The sequence below is a fragment of the Chiloscyllium plagiosum genome, chromosome 25 (assembly GCF_004010195.1).
Source record: "Chiloscyllium plagiosum isolate BGI_BamShark_2017 chromosome 25, ASM401019v2, whole genome shotgun sequence".
Taxonomy (NCBI): Eukaryota; Metazoa; Chordata; class Chondrichthyes; order Orectolobiformes; family Hemiscylliidae; genus Chiloscyllium; species Chiloscyllium plagiosum.
Window position 1 is genome coordinate 2,933,117 of NC_057734.1, and position 23,885 is coordinate 2,957,001.

The window sequence follows — 23,885 nt, forward strand, 5'->3', positions numbered from 1 at the left end:
TCCCATGCAAGGACTGCACAAAACACTACATGGGACAAACAGGAAGAGAGCTAATGATTCGCATCCATGAACACCAACTAGCCATGAAACGACATGACCAGCTATCCTTAGTAGCCACACACGCAGATGGCAAGCAACATGAGTTCGACTGGGACAACACTACTATTATAGGACAAGCCAAACAGAGAACAGCCAGGGAATTCCTAGAGGCATGGCACTCATCCACAGATTCAATCAATAAGCACATCGACCTGGACCCAATATACTGACCACTGCAGCAGACAGCTAGAACTGACAACCGGAAGCGGCAGATTCAAACCACTACAAATGCCGGAGGAAAGATCACAGAAGCGCTTCACAGGAGGGTCCAAGCACTGAGGATGTCACGTAGACAGGGGACGAAACGTCTGCAATACAAATTCCCAGCTCGGCGAACAGAACCACAATGTTCTTCTGTGTTGTACAACTCTATAATTCTTCCTGTTTCACTTCCACAGAATCCAGGGGTTGATTTTGGTGATGTTTCAGATAGAGTAGCACTGCGCAAGAGGTTGAATTGTCGGAGTTTCCGATGGTACAGGGACAATGTCTATCCTGAAATGAGGATCTACAACAATACCATCACCTACGGAGAGGTAAGCTGTCACAGTCATACTGCCTTCCCGATAGTGGTGAACCGAACTGGAATTCTAAAGCCACCCTGATGCTAGCTGTAACTAAGTAGGTGACACCGTCATAACATTGTGGATTCAAGTCCAGTCCCAGAAAACCTGAGCACCAGATCAGGACAGAGACTCCAGCTCCAGTAGTGAGGGACCTCTGCAGGGGTGGAGGTGTCAACTGTATTGGACATTTACCAAGGCCAGGTCTGCTGTTTTGAGTGAACATAAAATATCACATTTCACTATTTCCAAAGAAGAGCAGTGGAATCTTCATAGTAAAGACAATGACTGCAGATGCTGGAAACCAGATTCTGGATGAGTGGTGCTGGAAGAGCACAGCAGTTCAGGTAGCATCCAAGGAGCAGTAAAATCAACGTTTCGGGCAAAAGCCCTTCATCAGGAACGTTTCGGGCAAAAGCCCTGGTTTCCAGCATCTGCAGTCCTCACTTTTGCCTCAATAACCCATTCATCCTTACAACACCTCACCCACTTATCCACCTTTCAAACTTGAACAGTATTAAATATAGGAGTGGAAATAGGCCATTCAGCCCATCGAGTCTGTTCCACCATTCATTGAATAAACATATGTTTATTTAAACATAAATATATGGAATAGTGTAAGTAAGGTGGCTTCAGATTGGTTCCACAGGTCAGCGCAACATCAAGGGCCAAGGGGCCTGTACTGCGTTGTAATGTTCTATGTTCTATGAGACCATGGCTAATCTGATAATCCTTAACTCCACTTTCCTGCCTTTCCCCCATAACCATGGATTCCTCTTGCTGATTAAAAATCTCTCTCTGTCAATCTTGAATACACTTAATGACCCAGCCTTGACAGCCCTCTGTGGTACAGAATTCTACAGATTCACTCCCCTCAGAGAGAAGATGTTCCTCCTCATCTCTGTCTTCAATGGGTGACCTTTTAATCTGAGATGACGGCCTCTGGTCCTAGGCTCTCCCACAAGGGAAACAACTTTTGCACATCAACTCTGACTTGTCCTCTGAGAATGTTGGATGTTTCTATAAGGTCACCTGAAACTTCCAATGAATACAGGCCCAACTCAACCTCTCATGAGGGGAGGTGCTGGCCAAGTGGTATTCTTTCTAGACTATTAATCCAGAAACTAGAGTCCTAGGGACCTGGGTTCACATCTCACCATGGCAGATGGTAGAACTGGAATTCAATTTAAAAAAAAAGAAGCTGGAATTAAGGGTCTAATGATGACCATTGTCAATTGTCAGAACTGGCTGATTCACTAATGTCCTTTTAGGGAAGGAAATCTGTTGAGATTAGAATGGTGCTGGTAAAGCACAGCAGGTCAGGCAGCATCTGAGGAGCAGGAAAATCAACGCTTCGGGCAAAAGCCCTTCATCAGGAAGGGCTTTTGCCCGAAATGTTGATTTTCCTGCTTCTCGGATGCTGCCTGACCTGCTTTGCGTTTCCAGCACCATTCTAATCTTGACTCTGATCTCCAGCATCTGTAATCCTCACTTTTGCCAAGGAAATCTGTCAGCCTATCCTGGTCTGGCCTGCACTTGATGCCAGACCCACAGCAATGTGGTTGACTCTTAACAACCCTCTGGTCAATTAGGGATGAGTAATAATTGCTCCCCTAGCCAGAGACACCCACATCTCTTGCGTGAATGAAAGAAAGACAGTTCCCCCTGGTGAACCTTTACTGGACTACCTCCATTGCATAACCCACTAATCATTGACCAAACTGCCCACTATACCCACCTTCACACGTCCCCACATACCCATTCATCTATCCATTTGGGAGGTAGACCATGCTTCAGAAACTGAACCTTCATCCTGACACTACAGTAGCTGGTGCTGTGTAAAGGGGTTATGCCCCATCAAATGGAGTCTCTGAGGGACCATATCCTGTACGTTTGTCTGGAAGCTGAGTTTGTAAAAACACTGGAAGAAGCCAGCAAGCTCAGTTGGAGGACGAGCACGGACACAGCAGGCTGATTGGCCTCCTCCCGTGCTGGACCATTCTGTGATTCTGTAAAGCGCTTTTGGGACTTGGAAAAATTGAGAAATCCTTCCTTTGATGTGATCGACTTTGATTTGATGTAAATCCTTAAGCTTCTTTACAGAGAGCAAGAGATTTACAGAAGATTCAAAAGCTAAACCCATTGCCTTCGCTCAATCCTGTTTATCACCCTGACAAAATTAGAAACATGTAAACCTTGCAGCTTGTCCCTTTTGGGAGCGAGTGTGGCAAAGAGGTGACTGCACTGGGGTATATTCGTCTCCCATTTAAACCTTGCACAATTGCTGTGGATCTCATTTCTGAGTAATCACAGGGTGTGGAAGGATCGAACCATTGATTATTGTCCAGTTAAGGAAGTCACCCAAGATAGCAGTGTCATGAAAATTGTCAAATCCCTCCTCTGAGCTGACCTGGGGGAGATGTTGGAAGAGGGTGGTGTGGTTGGAAGGATGGGCTGTAGCATGACCTGGGGTAGAAGTGGGGAAGGAGGGGGGGCTTTTTAAAACCAAACCATGTTTTGTGAGTCAGAGTAGGAAGCACACTTCTCAAATCCACATCAGTCTGCCAATAGTCCCTCTGAAAGAGGGCCTGAAGCAGTCGAGGTTACTCCTAAGAGATTAGTGTTCTTAAAATAACTGTAGGAAAGCTTTTTACATTTTAGCTGTTCTTACTAATGCTTTTAGAAAGTACTTCTATCTCCTTTTCTTCAAGCTTTATATATTCAGCGTGGAACCTATTTGTGATCCCGCACTAACAGTGATATTAATGGCACTGGGGAATAAATAGAATACAGTGAGCATGGAGGAGTGTGACAGGGGCCCCAGGGTCAGCATATATATGGAGATGCAGTCAAGTAACATCCCCTCTGTTGCTCCCGCAAGACTTCCACTTAAAGTGGAAGTGTATCTTCTTTCACAACTTCACAAAGTGCCAATTAAAAACCAAATGAACTGGGGGTGCTGGGAATCCGAATAAGAAACAGAAATTGCTGGAAAAGCTCAGCAGGTCTGACAGGATCTGTGGGGATAAATCAGAGTTAACGTTTCAGGGCTGGTGACCCTTCCTCAGTACGGTTCTGAGGCGGGGTCACTCGACCCAAAACGTTAACTCTGATTTCACTCCACAGATGCCGACAGACCTGCTGAGCTTTTCTGTTTTTGCTTCTCACAATGTGCTGTCTGTTTCTGACAAACAAGCTGCCCCTAACCTGGTTCCTTTGGCTAGAAAGTTCAAAGGGAGAGATTTGGGGTTGGTATTAAAAATCAGCTGCAAACGCTCGCAGGAAGTTCTTGCAGTAAGGCTTGAGTTTGAACCTGCATTTCCTTTTAATCCAATAGGTACGAAACAGCAAAGCGAGTGGCTATTGCTTAGACCAAGGCTCAGAAGAAGATGACAGAGCTATCCTGTATCCATGTCACGGTATGACCTCCCAGGTAGGTACATCCTTCTGTGTGCTGCTAACCTGCTTTATCCTTTAAGCTGTGCAATAAGTAGCAACAGCTACTTGGAGATCTTCGCTCAGTCTCTTGGCTATCAGTTAGGATTCTGGCTAATCCAAGATGGAGGACAGGAAAAATTTCAGGCTGCAACAGCTGCTCCTTTTTTGAGGTATTTTAGGTGTTGAAGTGATTTCCTCCAATTCCAGGAGCAGCAATTACTGTTTTATATGCTGTGGCATTGTTTTAGAACTTTGGGGAAAAAAGTCAAAACATCAGCACAGAGGGTGGTACGTGTATGGAATGAGCTGGCAGAGGATGTGGTGGAGGCTGGTACAATTGCAACATTTAAAAGGCATCTGGATGGGTATATGAATAGAAAGGGTTTGGAGGGACATGGGGTGGGTGCTGGCAGGTGGGAGTAGATTGTGTTGGGATATCTGGTCGGCATGGACGGGTTGGACCGAAGGGTCTGTTTCCGTGCTGTACATCTCTATGACTCTATGACTGTAAGACATTGAGGAGATTTTCAAAGGTCCATCTCGGTATCAAACTAGTTATTTTAGGTCAGTTAAATTCGCCTGTACCTGTGTTTTTGTTTTTGCTGCTGTTTACCTATTATTTACTTACCTATGCTACTGAACTCTGCCTGTACTGCTCACAAGACAAAGCTTTTCACTGTGCCTCGGTACACGTGACAATAAATTCAATTCAATTCAATTCCAGAGCAACCTATGAACTTTATGGAACCTATTCTAATCCGAGCTGACTGAGTTGATATGCAGGAAGTTAGTATCAGGCTCAGTGAGCCTCATGCCCAATGTGAGAAGAGATTAATGAGCCCTAAAAGCTCATCTGGAAGGGACAATGGATGCTTCCCAAATCTGTCAATGACCTGAGCCTAAACCGAACATGTTTTGCGAATGAATCGATGGTGTACTTCTGTGATGATAGGACAACGTAAGGAGCAATGCTATCCAAAGTCAAGAACTCTGAACAATCTGTAATCACCATGGCTACCTCGGTCAGTCCCAGACAGGATTCATCTGGAAGACTCGCTAGTCCTGCTTGGGGCAGCTGAGTTAGAGTTTGCACTGGGTTACACAATGGCTTGGAAAGTGGTCATTTTCACCCCGTCTGCCCATTGTTATTTTATGTGGAGGTTTCTCCTCCAAAACTGCAAACTCTTAGAGGTGACAAGTCACAAAGTACAATTTCTTTTCGCAATAAATTTCTCCAAATGCAGGTTTAGACACCACTCAATCCTCCTGCCACCCTTCCTTACTTTACTCTACCTTCAAAATGTTCAATTTGCGTTTCTTCGTCAACAACTTCGCGCTCGATACTATTGCTTTCAGCTATTCCCCTGTGCAGGCAAGGCCCACACTCTCAGCTCTCTCTGAATAAAGCCTTCTCTCCTGAATTTCGGATTGGATTTCATGTATTGACTGCCTCTAGTTTTGCTCTTTCCCATTAGTGGAAACATTCTCTCTGTGCTTACGCAATCAGAAACTTTGAAAAACAGATTGAGGCTGTTCACCCTCTCCTGATGGCTGTCACCTCACATCCCTAAGAGCAATCTTATAGAACGTTCTTTGCTGCTGCCTTTACAGTGACTTTTATATTGCAGACAGCTGAACCGTATTCCAAGAGTATCTAACCAAAGCTCGATATAGCTTTAGCATAGCCTCTTTCCAACTAGCCTTAACTCTCTGGTTTGGTTTGATTTCCGTTGGCCTTGTTACTCTGTGTCATTATTGTTAGTGATGTACTTTTGTTCCCAGATCCCTTTGCACCTCCAACACCTTTAGATTTTGGAAGTATAACACAACCTGCTCATGTTTATTAATGAATAGTGCACGCTGCTCTGAGTGGAAATGGATTTACTGCAATAAGAACATGAAAATCCGGAGCTGCATTAGGCCATTCAGCCCCTCTGGCCTGCTCCCCTATTCAGTATAATCATGGCTGATCTCATCTCACCCATTGTCCATGGCTGTTCAGCCTGTTACAAATTAAAAATCTCTCTATCTCCCCCTTCAACATACTCAGCATCCACTGCACTCCGGGGGAGTGAATTCCACAGACTCACTACCCTTTGACAGTAGGAATTTCTCTTCATCTCAGTTTTGAATCTGCTACCCCTTATCCCAAAGCTATGATCTCTCATTCTAGATTGTCTCACATGACCTCTCTACATCTACCTTGTCAATCCTCTTTCACATCCTTATATTAGATCTCCTCTCATATTTCTAAACTTTAATGAGTATGAGCACATGGGCGAGGGAGGTGGGAACCGGAGCTACAGGTCAGATGATGGAGTAAGTAGTGAACAGCCAGATGCAGTGTGCAGAGAGTCTGTGAGGAGGTATAGGCACTTGATAGGGCAAAGGCGTAGTCAGTGTGATGGGCTGAAGTGTGTCTATTTTAATGCAAAACGTATCAGGAATAAAGGTGATGAACTTAGAGCATGGATCAGTACTTAGAACTATGATGTTGTGGTCATTACAGCGACTTGGATATCACAGGGACAGGAACGGTTGGTGGATGTTCCAGGGTTTGGATGTTTCAAAAAGAATAGTGGAGGAGGTAAAACAGGTGGAGGGGTGGCATTGCTCATCAGGGACAGTATCACCATTGCAGTAGGTTTGCTGATGGTAAAGTCAGTGGAGTGGTGGATAGTGTGGAGGGCTGTTGTAGGTCATGACAGGGCATTGACAGGATGCAGCGCTGGGCAGAGAAGTGGCAGAAGGAGTTCAACCTGGAAAAGTGTGAAGCAATTCATTTTGGAAGGTCAAATTTGATGCAGAATACAGAGTGAAAGGCAGGATTCTTGGCAGTGAAGAGGAACAGAGGGATCTTGGAGTTCATATCCATAGATCCCTCAAAGTTGCCACCCAATTCAATAGGGTTGTCAAGAAGGCAAGTAGTGTGTTGGCTTTCACTAGCAGGGGGATTGAGTTTAAGAGCTGCGAGGTTATGCTGCAGCTCTATAGAGCCCTGATTAGACCACACTTGGAATATTGTGTTCAGTTCTGGTCGCCTCATTATAGGAAAGATGTGGAAGCTTTAGAGAGGGTGCAGAGGAGATTTACCAGGATGCTGCCTGGATTAGAGGACAGGTCTTATGAAGAAAGGTTGAGGAAGCTAGGGCTTTGCTCATTGGAGTGAAGAAGGATGAGAGGTGACTTGATAAGAGGTTTACATGATGTTGAGAGGCATAGATACAGTGGATAGCCAGAAACGTTTTCCCAGGGCAGAAATGGTTATCATGAGGGGGTATAATTTTAAGGTGATTGAAGGAAAGTTTAGGGGAGATGTCAACGGTAGGTTCTTTACACAGAGAGTGGTAGGTGCATGGAATGCACTGCCAGTGGTGGTAGTAGGGTCAGATATATTACAGACATTGAAACAACTCTTGGATAGGCACATGGAAGATAGTGCAAAGTGTCGGTCAGTTTGATCTTAGAGTGGCTCAACATTGAGGGCCAAAGGGCCTGTATTGTGCTATGTTCACGTTCTATGTTCTATAAACTGCTTGAGATGTCATAGAAAACCACATTGAGAATGGAAATGTGCAAAGTGAAATATAAAGCTAAGAATGTTTTGTTATAAAACTGTCTTGTTGGCATAACAATTGACAAGAGTATCAAGAGTCCGTGAAAACTAAGCAAGAGAAGACAAGTCAGTGATCTTCAGCCAGAAGTGCTGAGTGGGTGATTCATCTCGGCCTGTTCCAGTGGGCCCCAGCATCACACTGACCAATTCAGCTCATTCAGGAAATGATTGGATACTGCAAAGGCTATGGGCATTGACAACAGTTCAGCAATAGTACTGAAGACTTGTCCACCAGAATTTGTGACTCCCCTAGCCAAGCTGTTCCACTAGTTACAACACTGACATCAAACCAATGATGTGGAAATCTTCCCCAGATATGTCCCGTACACAAAACCCAGGGCAAATCCAACCCGGCCAAATTCCACCCTATCAGTCTCCTTTCGTTCATCAGTAAAGTGATGGAAGGGGTCAGTGACAGGGCTATCAAGCAGCACCTGCTCAGCAATAACCTGCTCAGTGATGCCCAGTTTGGGTTCCCCCAGGGTCACTCAGCTCCTGACCTCATTACAACCTTGGGTCAAACATGGACAAAAGAGCTGAATTCCAGAGGGGAGGGGAGAGGGACAGCCCTTAACATCAAGGCTGCATTCGACCGAGTGTGGCATCAAGGAGCCCTGACAAAACTGGAATCAATGGGAATTAGGGGACAAACTCTCTGCTGGTTGGAGTCATATCTGGCACATAGGAAGATGGTTGTGGTTGTTGGGGGTCAGTCATCTCAGCTCCAGGACACCTCTGCAGGAGTTCCTCAGGGGAGTGTCCTAGGCTCAACCTTCAGCTGCTTCATCAATGACCTTCCCTCCATCATAAGGTCAGAAGCAGGGATGTTTGCCAATGATTGTAAAGTGTTCAGCATCATTCACAACTCCTCAGGTATTGAAGCAGTCCATGCTCAAATGCAACAAGATCTGGACGAGGCTTAGGCTGACAAGTAACATTTACGCCACACAAATGCCAAGCTGTAATCGTCACCAGTGAGAGACAATCTCACCACACTTCCTTAATATTCAACGGTGTTACCATTGCTGAATCCCCCACTAGCAACATCCGGGAGGTTACCGTTGACCAGAAGCTCAATTTACATTTCATAAAATGCAATGCTAAGCACACAGAAGATATAGACTGTAGGGAAATAGATGGTGACATCTTGAAAAATGTCCTTATTACAGAGGAGGAGGTGCTGGATGTCTTGAAACACATAAAGGTGGATAAATACCCAGGACCTGACCAGGTGTACCCTAGCACCCTGTGGGAAGCTAGGGAAGTGATTGCTGGGCCTCTTACTGAGATATTTGTATCATCTATAGTCACAGGTGAAGTGCCGGAAGACTGGAGGTTGGCAAACGTGGTACCACTGTTTAAGAAGGGTGGTAAGGATAAGCCAAGGAACTATAGACTGGTGAGCCTGACCTCAGTGGTGGGCAAGTTGTTGGAGGGAATCCTGAGGGATAGGATGTACATGTATTTGGAAAGGCAAGGACTGATTAGGGATAGTTAACGTGGTTTTGTGGGTGGGAAATCATGTCTCACAAACTTGATGGAGTTTTTTGAGGAAGTAACAAAGAGGATTGATGACGGCAGAGTGGTGGACATGATCTAAGGGGAGTTCAGTAAGGCATTCAACAAGGTTCCCCATGGGAGCCTGGTTAGCAAGATTAAAATACCCCAGATACAGGGAGAACTAGCCATTTGGATACAGAACTGGCTCAAAGGTAGAAGACAGAGGGTGGTGGTGGAGGGTTGTTTTTCAGACTGGAGGCCTGTGACCAGTGGAATGCCACAGGGATCGGTGCTGGGCCCTCTACTTTTTATTATTTATATATATGATTTGGATGTGAGCATACGAGGTATAGTTAGTAAATTTGCAGATGACACCAAAATTGGAGGTGTAGTGGACAGCGAAGAAGGTTACCTCAGAGGTGCTGCATTTTGGGAAAGCAAATTTTAGCAGGACTTATACACTTAATGGTAAGGTCCGAGGGAGTGTTGCTGAACAAAGAGACCTTGGAGTGCAGGTTCATAGCTTCTTGAAAGTGGAGCCACAGGTAGATAGGATAGTGAAGAAGGAGTTAGGGATGCTTTCCTTTATTGGTCAGAGTATTGAGTATAAGAGTTGGGAGGTCATGTTGCGGCTCTTCAGACTTTTGGAATATTGCATTAGTTCTGGTCTCCTCCCTATTGGAAAGATGTTGTGAAACTTGAAATTGTTCAGAAAAGATTTACAAGGATGTTGCCAGGGTTGGAGGACTTGAGCTATAGGGAAGGGTTGAACAGGCTCGGGCTGTTTTCCCTGAAGCGTTGGGGCTGAGGTTTATAAAATCATGAAGGGCATGGGTAGGGCAAATAGACAAAGTCTTTTCCCTGGGGTGGGGGAGTCTAGAACTAGAAGGCATAGGTTTAAGGTGAGAGGGGAAGGATATCAAAGAGACCTAAGGGTCAACTCTTTCACACAGAGGATGGCACGTGTATGGAATGAGCTGCCAGAGGAAGTGGTGGAGGCTGGTACAATTACAACATTTCAAGTGCATTTGGATGGGTATATGAATAGAAAGGGTTTGGAGGGATACGGGCCGGGTGCTGGCAGGTGGGACTAGATTGGGTTGGGATATCTGGTCGGCATAGGTCTGTTTCCGTGCTGTACATCTCTATGACTCTATAAATTAACTCCAGGATTAACATCCACAGGGATTATGAAAATAGCAACACAGGTTGTTCACCTCTTTATCCCAACTGGTGCTCAGGATTTAGCTCAGTTTTTGCAGGTGGAGTATAATGTAGGAAAATGTGAAGTTTTTCATTTTGGAAAGGAGAAAGACTGCAACACAAAGGGACTCGGGAAACATCTGCATGAAACACAGAAAGTGAGTACACAGGGGCAGCAAGTAATGGCTAGTGGAATGTGGGCCCATATTTCAGGGGGTTTGGAGTATAGTGCCGGGAAGTCTTATGCAACTGTCCATGGTGCTGGGGAGACCATGGTGCTGTCATACTGTGAGCAGTTTTGGTCCCTTTTTTAAGGAAAGATGTCACTTCATTGAACACAGTTCAGAGAAAGTTCACTTGGATGATCCCTGGGATGGAGGGATTGTCTTAAAAGCAAAGGTTAAACAGGTTGGGACTCTACTGACTGGAGTTTGGAATGAGAGGTGACTTCATTGAAACCTATCAGATTGTTAAGGGATTTGACAGGGTCAATGCTGAGAGGCTGTTTCCCCTCATGGGAGGGTCTGGGACCAGGGGGCATAGTCTCAGAATAAAGGGGCACTGATTTCAGACTGAGATAAGGAGGAATTTCTTCTATAAGACCTTAAGACATAGGAGTGGAAGTAAGGCCATTCAGCCCATTGGGTCCACTCTGCCATTTAATCATGGCTGATGGGCATTTCAACTCCACTTACCGCACTCTCCCCGTAGCCCTTAATTCCTTGTGAGATCAAGAATTTATCAATCTCTGCCTTGAAGACATTTAACGTCCCAGCCTCCACTGCGCTCCGTGGCAATGAGTTCCACAGGCCCACCACTCACTGGCTGAAGAAATGTCTCCTCATTTCCATTTTAAATTGACCCCCTCTCATTCTAAGGCTGTGCCCACGTGTCCTAGTCTCCCTGCCTAACAGAAACACCTTCTTAGCGTCCACTTAAATAGCAATCACTTGCCTTCCCAACAGCCTTGCTGCTCCGACCTCACTTGCGCCCAGCTCCCGCCGCTCTCCGCTGTTAAAAAATAAGGTCTCTCAGAGGGTCATGAGTCTTTGGGGCTCCTTGCTACAGAGAGCTATGGGGGCGGAGTTCTTGTGGATATTTCAGAGACAGAGAGATTCTTGGTCAGTCGGAGAATCAAGTGTTAGGAGAAGGGGCAGGAAAGTGGATAGAGAGAATGTCAGATCAGCCACGATGCTATCACCTGAAGCAGACTCGAGGGGCTGAATGGCCTAATCCTGTTGCTATTTCTGAAGGCCTTTTGGTCTTACTTCCTTGCTTTGACTCACAGATTAGTCCTCTTTCCAAGAGATCACAATTGTCAGAGCTCTTACCACTTGTCAGAATTTGGTCATACATTTGTGAAACACAAATCATATGTGTTTCTTACTGGAAAACATCGTGCCTGTAGCACCAAAAAACACACTACCCCCTACACAAGCCCCCTTTCCCTTGAATGTTCTGACACTTCAAGTGCTCATCCAAGTACTTTTTAAAGGCTGTGGAGTTTCTCACCCTCAACCCCCCTCCCAGGCTGGGCATCCCACCACCCTCTGGGTGAAAAGCCTTTTCCTCAAACTCCCCCCTAAACCTCCTGCTTTTCACTTTGAAAGTATGCCTGTCTTGTTTGATTAGATTACTTACAGTGTGGAAACAGGCCCTTCGGCCCAACAAGTCCACATCTTGGCCCTTCGACTAAGGGGAACAGCTGCTTTTTATCCCCCAAGTCAATGTCCCTCAGAATCTTAGCCGCCCCTATCGGGTTTCCCCTCCACCTGCTCTGCTCCAAAGAAAACACCCCGAGCATATCCAGTCTCTCCTCATCGCTGTAATGCTCCATCGCTGGCAGCATCCTGGTGTACCTGCTCTGCATCTCCTCCTTTGCAGAGTCCCTTCTACAGTGTGGGGACCAGAACTGCACACAGTGAGTGATCTCAAAGCATTATATTTTCTCTCATCTTCTGATCACTGAGGGAATGCTGCTCTGTCAAAGGTACTACTCCTGTAATGGAGGCCACACCAGCTGCCCTCTCATTGGATGTTAAACAAAATCCCACGGCCATTACTCAGAGAAAAGTTGGGAAATTCACCCTGGCTTCTTCCACCATCTTTTATTCTTGCACAGTCAACAACAACTTGCATTTATTCAGCACCTTCACCATTGGAAAACATCCCAAAATGTTTCACATGAATGTAATGAAATGACGTTTAAAACCAATTCTTGATAAGGAGATGTCCAATAGAGATCTTGGTTGAAGAAGTGGGAGCTAAGGAGGGGAAAGGTTTCGGGAGAGAATTCTGAAATGTAGGACCCAGCCAGCATCTAGATGATCAGGATATGTTCAAGAGACCTGAGTTAGAGGAACACTGAGATCTTGGAGGATTTGATAGAGTGAGTGGTAGTTATCTTTTCTCTAGGATGGGAGGCTTTCAAGACTAGGTGGCACATTTTTAAGTTGGGAGGAGAGATATTTAGAAAATACATAAGGGGCAACGTTTTTACACAGAGAGCAGTTCATATGAGAACGAACTTCCTGAGGAAGCGGTGGATATGGATACAGGTACAATGTTTAAAAGACATTGGGATAAGTACGTGAAAAGGAAAGGTTTGGAGGGCTATGAGCCAGGAGCAGGCAGCTGAGACTAGTTTAGTTTGGGATTATGGTCGGCATGGACTGGGTGGACCGAAGGGTCTGTTCCTGTGCTGTATGACTCTCTGACTACGAGGCTGAAAGAGTTTACATGCTTTGGAGAGGCTTGGGCAAGACAAGGAAGCTATTTAAAAATAAGGACAATAGTTTTAAAATTGAGACACTGTCAGTGAAGGAACCAGAGCGGTTTAGTGATGAGAACAGGAGGACATTGGGTGAACATGACTGAGCAGTCTTGGATACATCACTGTGTTGGAAGTCTACACATATGGTTGATGCCACACGTGCTGTCATTTCCCTGCTGTGTGTTTTTGTGTCTTTTCGCTAATGTTTTTACCAACTGGCAAATTCATCGTCTGTTGTGCTATCACAAGGGAAACGATGGAAAGTATGTTTATTACTGAGCCAAAATGTGATCATCCTCTCCAGCTGAGTGATTTAAATAAAGCTCTTGTTGTTTCCAACTTAGCCTTTCACAGAGTGTGGGCACCACTGGAAGTTGGATTTATTGCTCATTCCTATTTGCCCTTGAGGCGGTGGTACTGAGCCACCAACTGGAACTGCCGCAGTGCCAATGGTGCCAGTTTAGTTCCATGTTACCAGGGGACATGTGGGCATTGGTCTGCCCACGTTCTCACTGCCCTTGACCTTCACGGTGTCTCAAGGGGAGCTGCTGTTGTGTATCTTGTACGTGGGAATGGTCCCCATTTCAACACAGGCAGGACTGTGGCCTGGTCAGAGGCCAGCTTGCTTCAGCTGTGGTAGCAGAGGCCCAGTGCCAATTCTAAAGGCTGGGCTCCATGAAAACTCTACTGCGTGGACCCTCACTGGTCAAAGGAGCCAGAATCAGCAAGATTGGCCCAGCGGTGAAATCGTCAGAATTGATCTGGACACCAAGGAGGTGAATCGTGATCAGTGGGAAGATGGAGAGCAGAAGGTGTTGAGGAGGGCAGGAGGGCCACATTTCCTCGTTCCCATCTGGAGGAACAACTCCTGTTAAGATTAGGTGACATTAATCCAACAACCAGGAGATGGGAGTCAATGAGAAGCACGGGGCTGTTGTGTTAATTGCAGCACCCAATGTAGCCCAGGCCGATCGTGGTCCTCCTTTCCACTTCCCGGCCCCTTCTCCATACTGTTTGAGCCCAAATGTCTGTCAATCGCAGCCTTAACTATCTTCAACATTGGAGCATGTGCAACCCTCTAGGACACAGAATTCCAAAGAATTTGAGATTTCCATCTCATCTCAGCCCCCAATGTCCTGTCCCTTATCTAAAGTTTGCGCACCACTGAGTTAACTACCCAGCATCCCTTTACCAAACCAGCCTTTCGGTACACGGTACACGGGCTGTGGCCAACTAGCTCGGAGTCAGTCCCTGAACTGAGGAGATTCTAAATCCCCTGCTTATATATTTTTTATTTTATTAAACAATACACAGTTTACAAAACAATTAACAGCTGTATACAGAGGAACAGCAAAGTCAGGTTCCAAATCCCACTGTTCGACCAGTTTTCAGGGAAATGAGGACAAACCTCAAATCCCAGTTTCAATCATTATAAAACAGTAACAATGCATTTGTACATACAAGACATTCCAGTTACACAAAAAACAGTGCATACAATATCCCCTATTTATATTTTTTTTTCTTAGCAGGAAATATCCCCTGTTTATATTGGTCAGCCTGGGCTTCCTGATTGGCCCACTCAGAATTCACATAACACCAGGTTGTAGTCCAATAGGTCTATTTGTGACTTCATCACCTGATGAAGGAGCCGCACTCCAAAGGCTTGTGGTTTCAAATAAACCTGTTTGACGATAACCTGGTGTCATGTGACTTCTGACTTTGTCCATAACCAGTCCAACACCAGCACCTCCACATCCTGATTGGTCCAGGTTAATAATTCCAATCAAGGATTATGTAGTCAACAAGATCCACCTGGTTCCAATCACCATACCCATGTTCTCAATTCCCCAGCCAGTATTGACCCCAGGTTTCTTGAATAGCGACATTTACCAGATTCACCCTTTTAAGGACATTCTCATTTTCCATTTCAACTAAAGTGAACAGTCTCACAGTTACTCACATTATGCTTCACCTTCTAACCTGTTGCTCGCTATCTAAACTTATCCCGACCTCTCTGCTAGCTCTTTGTCCTGGTCTCACATTCCTATCACCAGCAAGTCCAGAGGAAAAGGCCAAAGGGGCATGTAACTTGTGAACAAGGGTTTGTTAACTGTTAGACAACTGTTAACATAAGTGAGCATTGAGGATAAGGTATACTCCTTCAGTTGCTGTGTAATGATGAGATAATTCCGTAAATAATAGCCAAAATAACTCTGGATGCTGGAAATCATAAACAGAAACAAAAATTGTTGGAAAAGCTCAGCAGGTCTAATAGCATCTGTGGAGAGAAATCAGATGCTGCCAGACCTGCTGAGCTTTCCCAGCAATTTCTGTTTCTGATTCTGTAAATATCAAGATAATTCTATGGGGTGAGGAAATTGTATAGGCGTGCTCTCATGTCATTCTGTAACAGTCCTCTAATGGTCCGTCCAAATCACTCGCTGCATTGAGATTGAAGTTGCGCTCTCATACCATGTTTTTCATTAACCAGCTACAGTTTCCATGGTAATGAGAAATCACCATTTGATTATAATTGGAAGGTGTGTGATAGCCCACGTTGAATAATCAGGAGTGTATTCAGAGAGATTCACCATTGCTGACATTTTTGCTCAGACGTTGTCAGAGAAGGACTGCAGGAGAGACGATGAGCTGTACCTAATATTCCCTTTTCTTGAGATTCTCCTGGTTCATCTGCTCCTTCTCCTTCTAAATTCTAAGCCCTCCTTTTACAGATATTGCTGATGCAGCCTACACACTTGACAAAGTTCAATTCATCTCAAGCTCTGCTGTTAACCTCCAAACTTTCACCAAGTCACCTATCACCTTCCACGCTCACAGATGGACACCAACCCTTATTCTACCATCATCCTGCATTTTTGAATTCTCACTCTGGTTTCTAAATCAGCTCTCTCTCTTTCTCTCCCCATGACCCCCTCCCCTTTATCTGAGATATCTAGACTCTCCCAATTCCGTCAACATGTGCGACCCCAGTTTTAACTGTTCACCGCCTTTGGTAACTAGGTTGGAATGTGAAGCTGAGGGATGGGATCACCTACAGTTGTACAGAATCATGGAACAGGCATGTTGTGTTGCTTGCTCCTGCTCCTATTTCTTAAGTTCATTCTGCTCCCTGACCGTTCTCTGAATTCTGGATCCCACTTCCGAACCCTTCCTGCTTCCTCTCTCCAGTAAGATATTGCATAAAATGTACTACCTCTGACCAGCTGACAGGGAAACCTCCTTATGTGTCACTTTCTGCTTGATACTTCCCTGCAAAGCATCGTGGAAATGCATTACTATTTTAAAGGCAGTGCATGAATATTGCTGATCACCCTCCACACTTGTCATTGTGATATATGATAATTCTGAACATTTATATGTGAAAGCAATGGTCTCTGTTCATACACACCATTCCTTAGGTCATGCAAGTGGACTCTATTCAATCTAACCCAGGGTAGACTCCAGGATTAAGCTGAGGGTTCCAATAATCTCACTCTTAGTGTTCAGAACACTGCTGCAGCTGATGGACAATACAAGGAGTTAATCCACTTCACTCCAGTTACGTCTAGCAAATTTTTAAATTCATTCATTCATGGGATATGGGCATGGCTGGCTAGCCCAGTATTTATTACTCGTTATTAATTACCTTGTGGGAGTTTGGTGATGAACCACCTCCTTGAGCTGTTGCAGTGCCTATGCAGTAGGTCACATTGCTAGGAGACAGTGAGGACTGCAGATGCTGGAGATCAGAGTTGGGATTGTGATGCTGGGAAAGCGCAGCAGGTCAGGCAGCATCCGAGGAGCAGGAGAATCGACATTCCTGATGAAGGATTCCGGCCCGAAGCGTTGATTTTCCTGCTCCTCGGATGTTGCCTGACCTGCTGTGCTTTTCCAGCACCACACACTTGCACTCACACTGCTGTTAGAACGACAGTTTCAGGGCCCAGTGATAATGAACACTGAGATAGTTCCAGGTCAGGTTTGTCTGTGGCTTAGAGGGGAACTCAGAGTTGATGCTGTTCAAATGTTTTCTCCACAAATTTGTAACACAAAATCAGTTTGTTCCTGGTGTACCCACCGGTTGGGGTGCAAAGGGGAGAGGGAGACTTGCGTGGACGGAGAGAGAGAGAGACTGGAGAGAATGAGACAGCAGGCAGTGAAAGATGTGAAGTTGGAGGAAGAGACTGCAGGAGAGTCTGAGGGATTACAGTCTGCTTGGAGAGTGGGAGATTGAAACAGTAGGGCGTGAGAGTGAGAGAGATTGCAGAGAAAGGGAGAGAGACTCTGGGCGAGAGTCTGCAGGGAGAGAAATAGAGAACAAGGGGAGAGAGAGAAATAGAGACTGCAGGGAGATACGTGGACTTGGGGGTCAAGTGAGAGAGATAGATACCCTGTGGCAAGAGGAAGACTGCAGGGGAGACTAGAGGGAGTCTGCAGGAAGAGATTGAGAGAGAGAGAGAGAGCAGGAAGAGAGGGAGGGAGATTGGATGGACAGCGGGGGTAGAGAAGAGGGAGAGAGAGAGCGAGGGAGCGGCAGCAGGGAGACAGAGAGTGAGGAAGAGAGGGGCAGCAGGGAGATGGAGAGTGAGGGAGGGACTTGATGGTGTATGAGAGAGAGAGAGAGAGGGCGGGACAGCAAGGAGCCTGAGGGGTTACAGCTGGTAGAGATGGGTTACTGATAGTTCATATTGGCTTTCACTAGGTTGACTGGTCTTCAGAAAATCGAAATTAAACCGGTTAGCTGCAGGTGGTTTCATTTGAAGCATTTTACATGATATCTGGTTCCTGGGACTGACCTACCCTGTAATATGTCATTGGTGCTGGCACAATATAGAACATATGCATATATCTTTAGGAAAGATAATATATAACACATGGGGCTCAGTTGACTGGACAGTGGAATGGTACCAACAGTGTGGGTTCAATTCCCAGACTGGCTGAGGTGACCATGAGGGACTCTCCTCAACCTCTCCCCCTGCCTGAGGCATGGTGACCCTCAGGTTAAACCACCATTGGTTCCCTCTCTCTCTCTCTCTGTTTCTCTCTCTGTCTGTCTCTCTCTCTCTCTCTGTCTCTCTCTCTGTCTCACTCTCTCTCTCTCTCTCTGTCTCTCTCTCTGTCTCTCTCTCTCTGTGTCTGATGAGAGAGTATCTTCATGGTCTGGTCAGCTCTGGTGACTTTATCTTTACATAATGTATGAATCCTGTATTAATCTACTTGGCATTCGATCGAACACAAGTGCTGGGTGTGTAAATAAGTCATATCCTTTTAAAATATTAAATGAAGTCTGAACACTCAGCGCATGACATAGATTTCAGTGTTTAACAGTTACAATCAAAGGACTTTAAGTTGATGAATGTGTCTTGCAATAAACCTGAAATTCATACCAATCAACAAGTTTGGCTATGGGTTTCCCAATGACTGGGGGTCAGAGTGCTTTATTAACCTGCATGTGTTTCCCTCTTATCCTGAAATTACATCCCAGCTCCTAGAAACATTCTTGGAATGTGCCTTCGAAGTTGCTAACCAGGTACTCATGGAAATAGCAGGTAAATTCAAAAGATATTCAGCATTCTGAGCCTGGAGTTGGCTTTGGAAAGCTAATGTGGAACATGTCAAATTATTTAATGTTCACAAATCTGTTCAAATCATTGATCCAGCACAGAAAGAAGCCGTTTGACCCATTGTGGATGTGGTAGCTCTATGATATAGATATCCAATTCCCCCACTCTGTGTATTCTTGTCCAATAGCCTGCCCCTTTTGAAATATTCTACTGTTAAAAGAATTGAATGTGCTGCCACTGAGCTTTGAGGTTAATATAACCCCTTTTTAGTTAGAAAACTTAAGTATTACAGAAAATAACTGAAATTTCTTGTCTTATTTCAGGACAATTTGCAAGAAATTCCAAATTAAAGGGAAAACTGCATTTATAGTGCATAAAAGGAGCATGCTGATTGATTGGCAAGTAGACTTTGAATGGTGGAGATGTTGCCTTGGAGAATGCACCAGTTAATGATGACTGACAGTTAACTGCTAAGCCTTGTTTAAATTTTAAGGAAGGTGGATTGACTCTGATTGGTCAGAGTCAATTCACCTGAGAAAATGAGGCAGAGGCCAGTTGTCACGGTGATGTGCTGAGTTGAAACAGGCGTGGCGAGTCTGTGTTCTTCTTGTTGCAGAGAGCAGGGCAAGGTAGAAGAATTGGGAATGGAGGGAGTAACCAAGATTTGGGAAATTTCTTATAGACTGGGTCAGCAGGAAGGTAGCTGTGGAGAACAAAATCCTAATAAACGCTGGCCATGCATCAGACCCATAGGATCTCAGTAACCCTCTGAAGATATCTTTGGTTTGATTTATTATCATGTGCATCTTGTTAAAAATACTGTGAAAAGAGTTGTATAGTGTTGCCACTCTCCAGCACCATGTTGAAACACAGAAAATAAACCAAAATAAAGCCAGGAAAGTAAAGCAACGAAGTTTTAATCATCTTATTTCAATAAGGATAGCTGGTCTTTGGAACAGCTCCCACTTCTCGCTCAGCTTTGGGCCTGATCTGGGCTCCTACACCCCAATACCCCTGTGGCTAAACTGGCTACATTGCTGTAACCATGCTTCACGGTGCCACCGCTGCTGTGGGAACAAAGAGTCGCTGCTGTCCAGCACCATCTCACGTTCACCGACACCATTACTATCATGAACTCACACTAGGCCAATCTGCTGCAGCGGGGTCCTGCACTGGGACCAATCTCATCGCACCCCACCTTCCCCCTAACCAGGCAACTCGGCCTAGCCATGGACCTGGAGCCTGGGCTCACCCTGCGAGACTGGGCCAGAGTGGGTGTGGTGGTGGATTCACCCTGGGACCTGCTGCTCACCCGTTGGGAGAGCCCAGGCTGGGGTGCAGCCACATTCCCCTCACCCTGGCGTTTCTGCCATTGCACGCCTCCTCCTCCTCCATCACTCACTTGGCCTCACCACTCCACAGGCCCGTGCTTTGGCTGCTATTCTTTGGATCTCATCACCCCGTGATAACCGCTGAAGAGATTTTGCCACTTTGCCAAGGTAATGGTCTTTACTGCCCTCGATGTGAAGGATGGGCACTAGCCACAGCAGGAGAGGAATGGAAACAGCAACTTTCTCACCGCACTGGGGAGGTACAGATGGTTTGTACCCTGTTTGGCATTTCTACTGCTCCAGGGAGGATCACTGCAGCTATCAGGAGATAGTCTGTGATCTTGCTGGAGTGGGTGCTAAAGTGGGAGCTGTGAGTTTCTGAACATGGCAACACAACTGACGGAATAGTTACTGACTGCGATCAGAGTCCATAGTGACCGCTCAACAGAGCTCGCTGGGTGAGTCTCGAACCAAACAAGAGAAGGAGTGAACATACCCGAAATAAACTACAGAGCCCATGCACTGACAGCACAAGGACTTCACCCAGATCCTGACACGGGGAGATCTGTAACAGAGGTGCAGCAACCAATAGCAGTGTAATAATCGCTGGGATATGTGAGCTATCTAGCAGAGTTCCTGCCCGTTCTGTCATCAGCATGTGAACCTCGCGGAAGCTCAGTGCTAACCAAGGGAACAGAACCAGAAACAGCTTTCTCCAGGATCATAGTAACATCAGTGGTGTGGTACTACAACATCAATGGGGAAATCACCTTGCAGTGTGACGCCGGTGAGACAGGACTTGGAGTAACATTAATACCAGGAGCACAGCCAGTTACACTTAGATCCAGACAGTAACACTAACTGAATGATACTCTGCTCAGACTGAGAAACAGTGTCTGGCCATTATTTTTGCTTGCAGTTGTTTTAATCAATCATTGCTTGGGAGAGACAAAGGAACATTGGGGTCTGACCATAAGCCACTTCAGAGCATCTTCCTCCCACTATGCCTATCTGCTGTAAAGTATCTGCATGAATGTTCCATTATTTGTAGAGATATCATCTGGACATGACCATACAAGGAATGGAAACAGACTACGTTACTAATATGCCGCATAGAGTAATACCCCTTATGAAGCACGCTGAAGACAGTGTGTGAACTCTTACAGCTCATCGTGCTGAAAGTCATCAACCCATTCAAACTGAAAGATAAGTCACCTTGCACAAGTGAACTACACAAGAAGATGGAAACCCCTAGTGCTGCATAAGACCATGAGAAATAGGGACAGGAACGGGCAGTTTGGCCTCTCCAGCATGCTCTGCCATTCAATAGGAACATGGCTGATTCAACATTCCTGCCCTCCCCAAGTTTCCCTTCCTTCCCCGACTGAAGCAGGAAATAGTGATGCAAGGATGATCTGCAAGCATCAAGGATACACTTGTTGCTATGAAAGAGTAGTGGGTAAACAGTAATGCAGTGACTTCCCAAGGTAACATAGAATCATGGAATTTTATTGTAAAGTAGGAGGCTATTTGGCCCTTTGTGTCTGCACCAGCTCGCAAAAGAGTAACTACTCTCCAGCTTTATCTCTGTAACCCTCTAATGTCATCACTTTCAAATATATCTCCAGCTGTCCTTTGAAACCTCTGATCGAATCTGCCTCCAAAACTCTCCCAGACAGTGCATTCCAAATCCCAACAAGGATCTGAGTCAGAAGTCACACAACACCAGGTTATAATCCAACAGGTTTGTTTGAAATCACAAGCTTTCAGAGTGTAGCCCCTTCATAAGGTGCACCCCAGTCCAACTCCAACACCTCCACATCCTAACAACTCTCTGATAAAGATGTTTCTCCTCATCTCCCTCCCAGCTCTCATGCTGACAATCCTGGAATTATGACCCCTCGTTACTGACAAAGGAAAAAGAATCATTATTGCTACGGAGATGGGAGAAGAGATGCTGAAGAGCTTGGAAACAAGTCATCAAGCAATTGAGCCTCAGGAAGTACTTTACTGGCCCAACATGAACAATGAGATTGAAGATCACCTCAGACAATGCAGTGTTTATAACAAATACCGAGTCAAGGAGGATAAAGAGCCCCTTATGAAACATTACATCCCTAATAGACCGTGAGTGAAACTAGGAGACGATCCATTCACTCTCACAAGAGCTGATGAGCTTGTCACTGTCCGCTAGTATTCTGACTGTTTAGGGGTAGATAGACACTGACCTCAGACTATCAGTGAGATTGTAGGACACCAGAAAGCAGCATCCCGGCAACAGTGATGAGTGACAGTCACCCTCAGTTCATGAATGAAGACTTCAAAAGTCTTTGGAAATGATTTAAAAATTCAACATGGCATGTCATCTCCACAGTACTCCCTGTCAAATGGAAAGGCTGAGTAGGCAGTGAGAATTGGTAAAGGAGTTGTGGAGAAATGGAGACAATCCTGATGTTGCACCTGAACTGCTGAAAGAAATAAAAACTGCTGAAGCCAGAAGTATCCACAGGAGTGAATGACAAAATGAAGGTGAAATGTCAGGAAGCCAAGTTTCTCTCATATAAAACTAAGAAGTCTTTGTTTGATCTGAGCATTGAGAGCCAGTCAGAGTACAAACATTCAACACTGTCAATAAAAGCTCATGTGGCAACTTGGAATCTGTGTGGAACTGTTCTTACCTTGGTTGTAGGCAGTGAACATGAGCAACCAGATATATTGTAGTAATCACAGATATAAGGAGAGGAGCAGTTGCTTTATTGTAGGCAGAGTAGCAAATGAACATCAGTGCCAGAGACCCTCTACAACTTAACAATATTTGTAGATCAGCATCACTGTTACTATGGCAATAGCACTCACCAGGGGAATGACAATCATCAGAGAAGGAGCATTACCATCGGTACCAGCCAGTGGCAATTTGCACACGTACCTTCAAAAGACCTGCACAACTTAAAAATTGTGAATGCAGTACATGTGCAGAGACTGAGGGAAGTGGGACTGACTAGAATAGTTCCATAATTGAATGATAAGTTTTTTTGTTGACCATGGATATTGGGTCTCTTTGTTACTTGTCGCAATTGTTAGTAGAGGAGAATGTTTCTTTTTATGAAAAGGGGAATGTTTGGAGAAATTCCGTGCCATGGCTAGTTTGTGGTAATCACACGTCTTCTACCTTGGCAGCAAATGCCTCCACTTTAATTTTTAGCAGTTGTTAAACACATTGGATCAAAAAATGATCAGTCATCCTGGACTATCTCACCAGCAGAAATCATTTTCCATCACCTCCCCTCTCCATAGATCCTCAATAATCTCTCTCTTTATGTGGGATTCTGTCAGACAGACCTCCTCTTTAAACAGGTACCCCATGGGTTGGAGTTCTAACTTACGTAGAATTCCAAAGAAAAATATCCTTGGCCCTATATATTGAAGCACCTGTCACGTTGGGAAATAAATCCCTTCAATTCAGACACTCGAAGCAGTCAACTGATTTTAAATTTAAATAATGACATTGTGACAAAATCAATTTTCAAACGTTCTGTTCCTTTCAACCTACATGGTACTTTATGCTTGATTTCCTGAATCAATTTTGTCCAATCCGATGACAGCTCAGCCTTTTTTACAGCAGTCACTGGAAATTATCCATCTATCATTATTTTCCACTCTGACTGCTTTCTACAGAGAGAATCTCAAGCAATGATGCCCATGATGTGCAGCATAGTGCCTCTCACAGTGTCAAAACGGAACAAAACTCCTCGCAATTCATTGATCCATTACTTCTTGTTGCAAAGTGGGGATAACATT

At 45.1% G+C, this 23,885-nt stretch overlaps 1 protein-coding gene across 1 annotated transcript in view; it reads left to right on the forward strand.

The window, feature by feature from the left end:
• galnt9 (polypeptide N-acetylgalactosaminyltransferase 9) overlaps positions 1-23,885 on the forward strand; it is a 268,597-nt gene that overhangs the window by 188,373 nt on the left and 56,339 nt on the right. The window contains exons 8-9 of the mRNA XM_043715359.1: positions 498-635; positions 4,000-4,095. Of these exons, the coding sequence (XP_043571294.1) occupies positions 498-635; positions 4,000-4,095 (234 nt within the window). The remainder of the gene's footprint in view (positions 1-497; positions 636-3,999; positions 4,096-23,885) is intronic.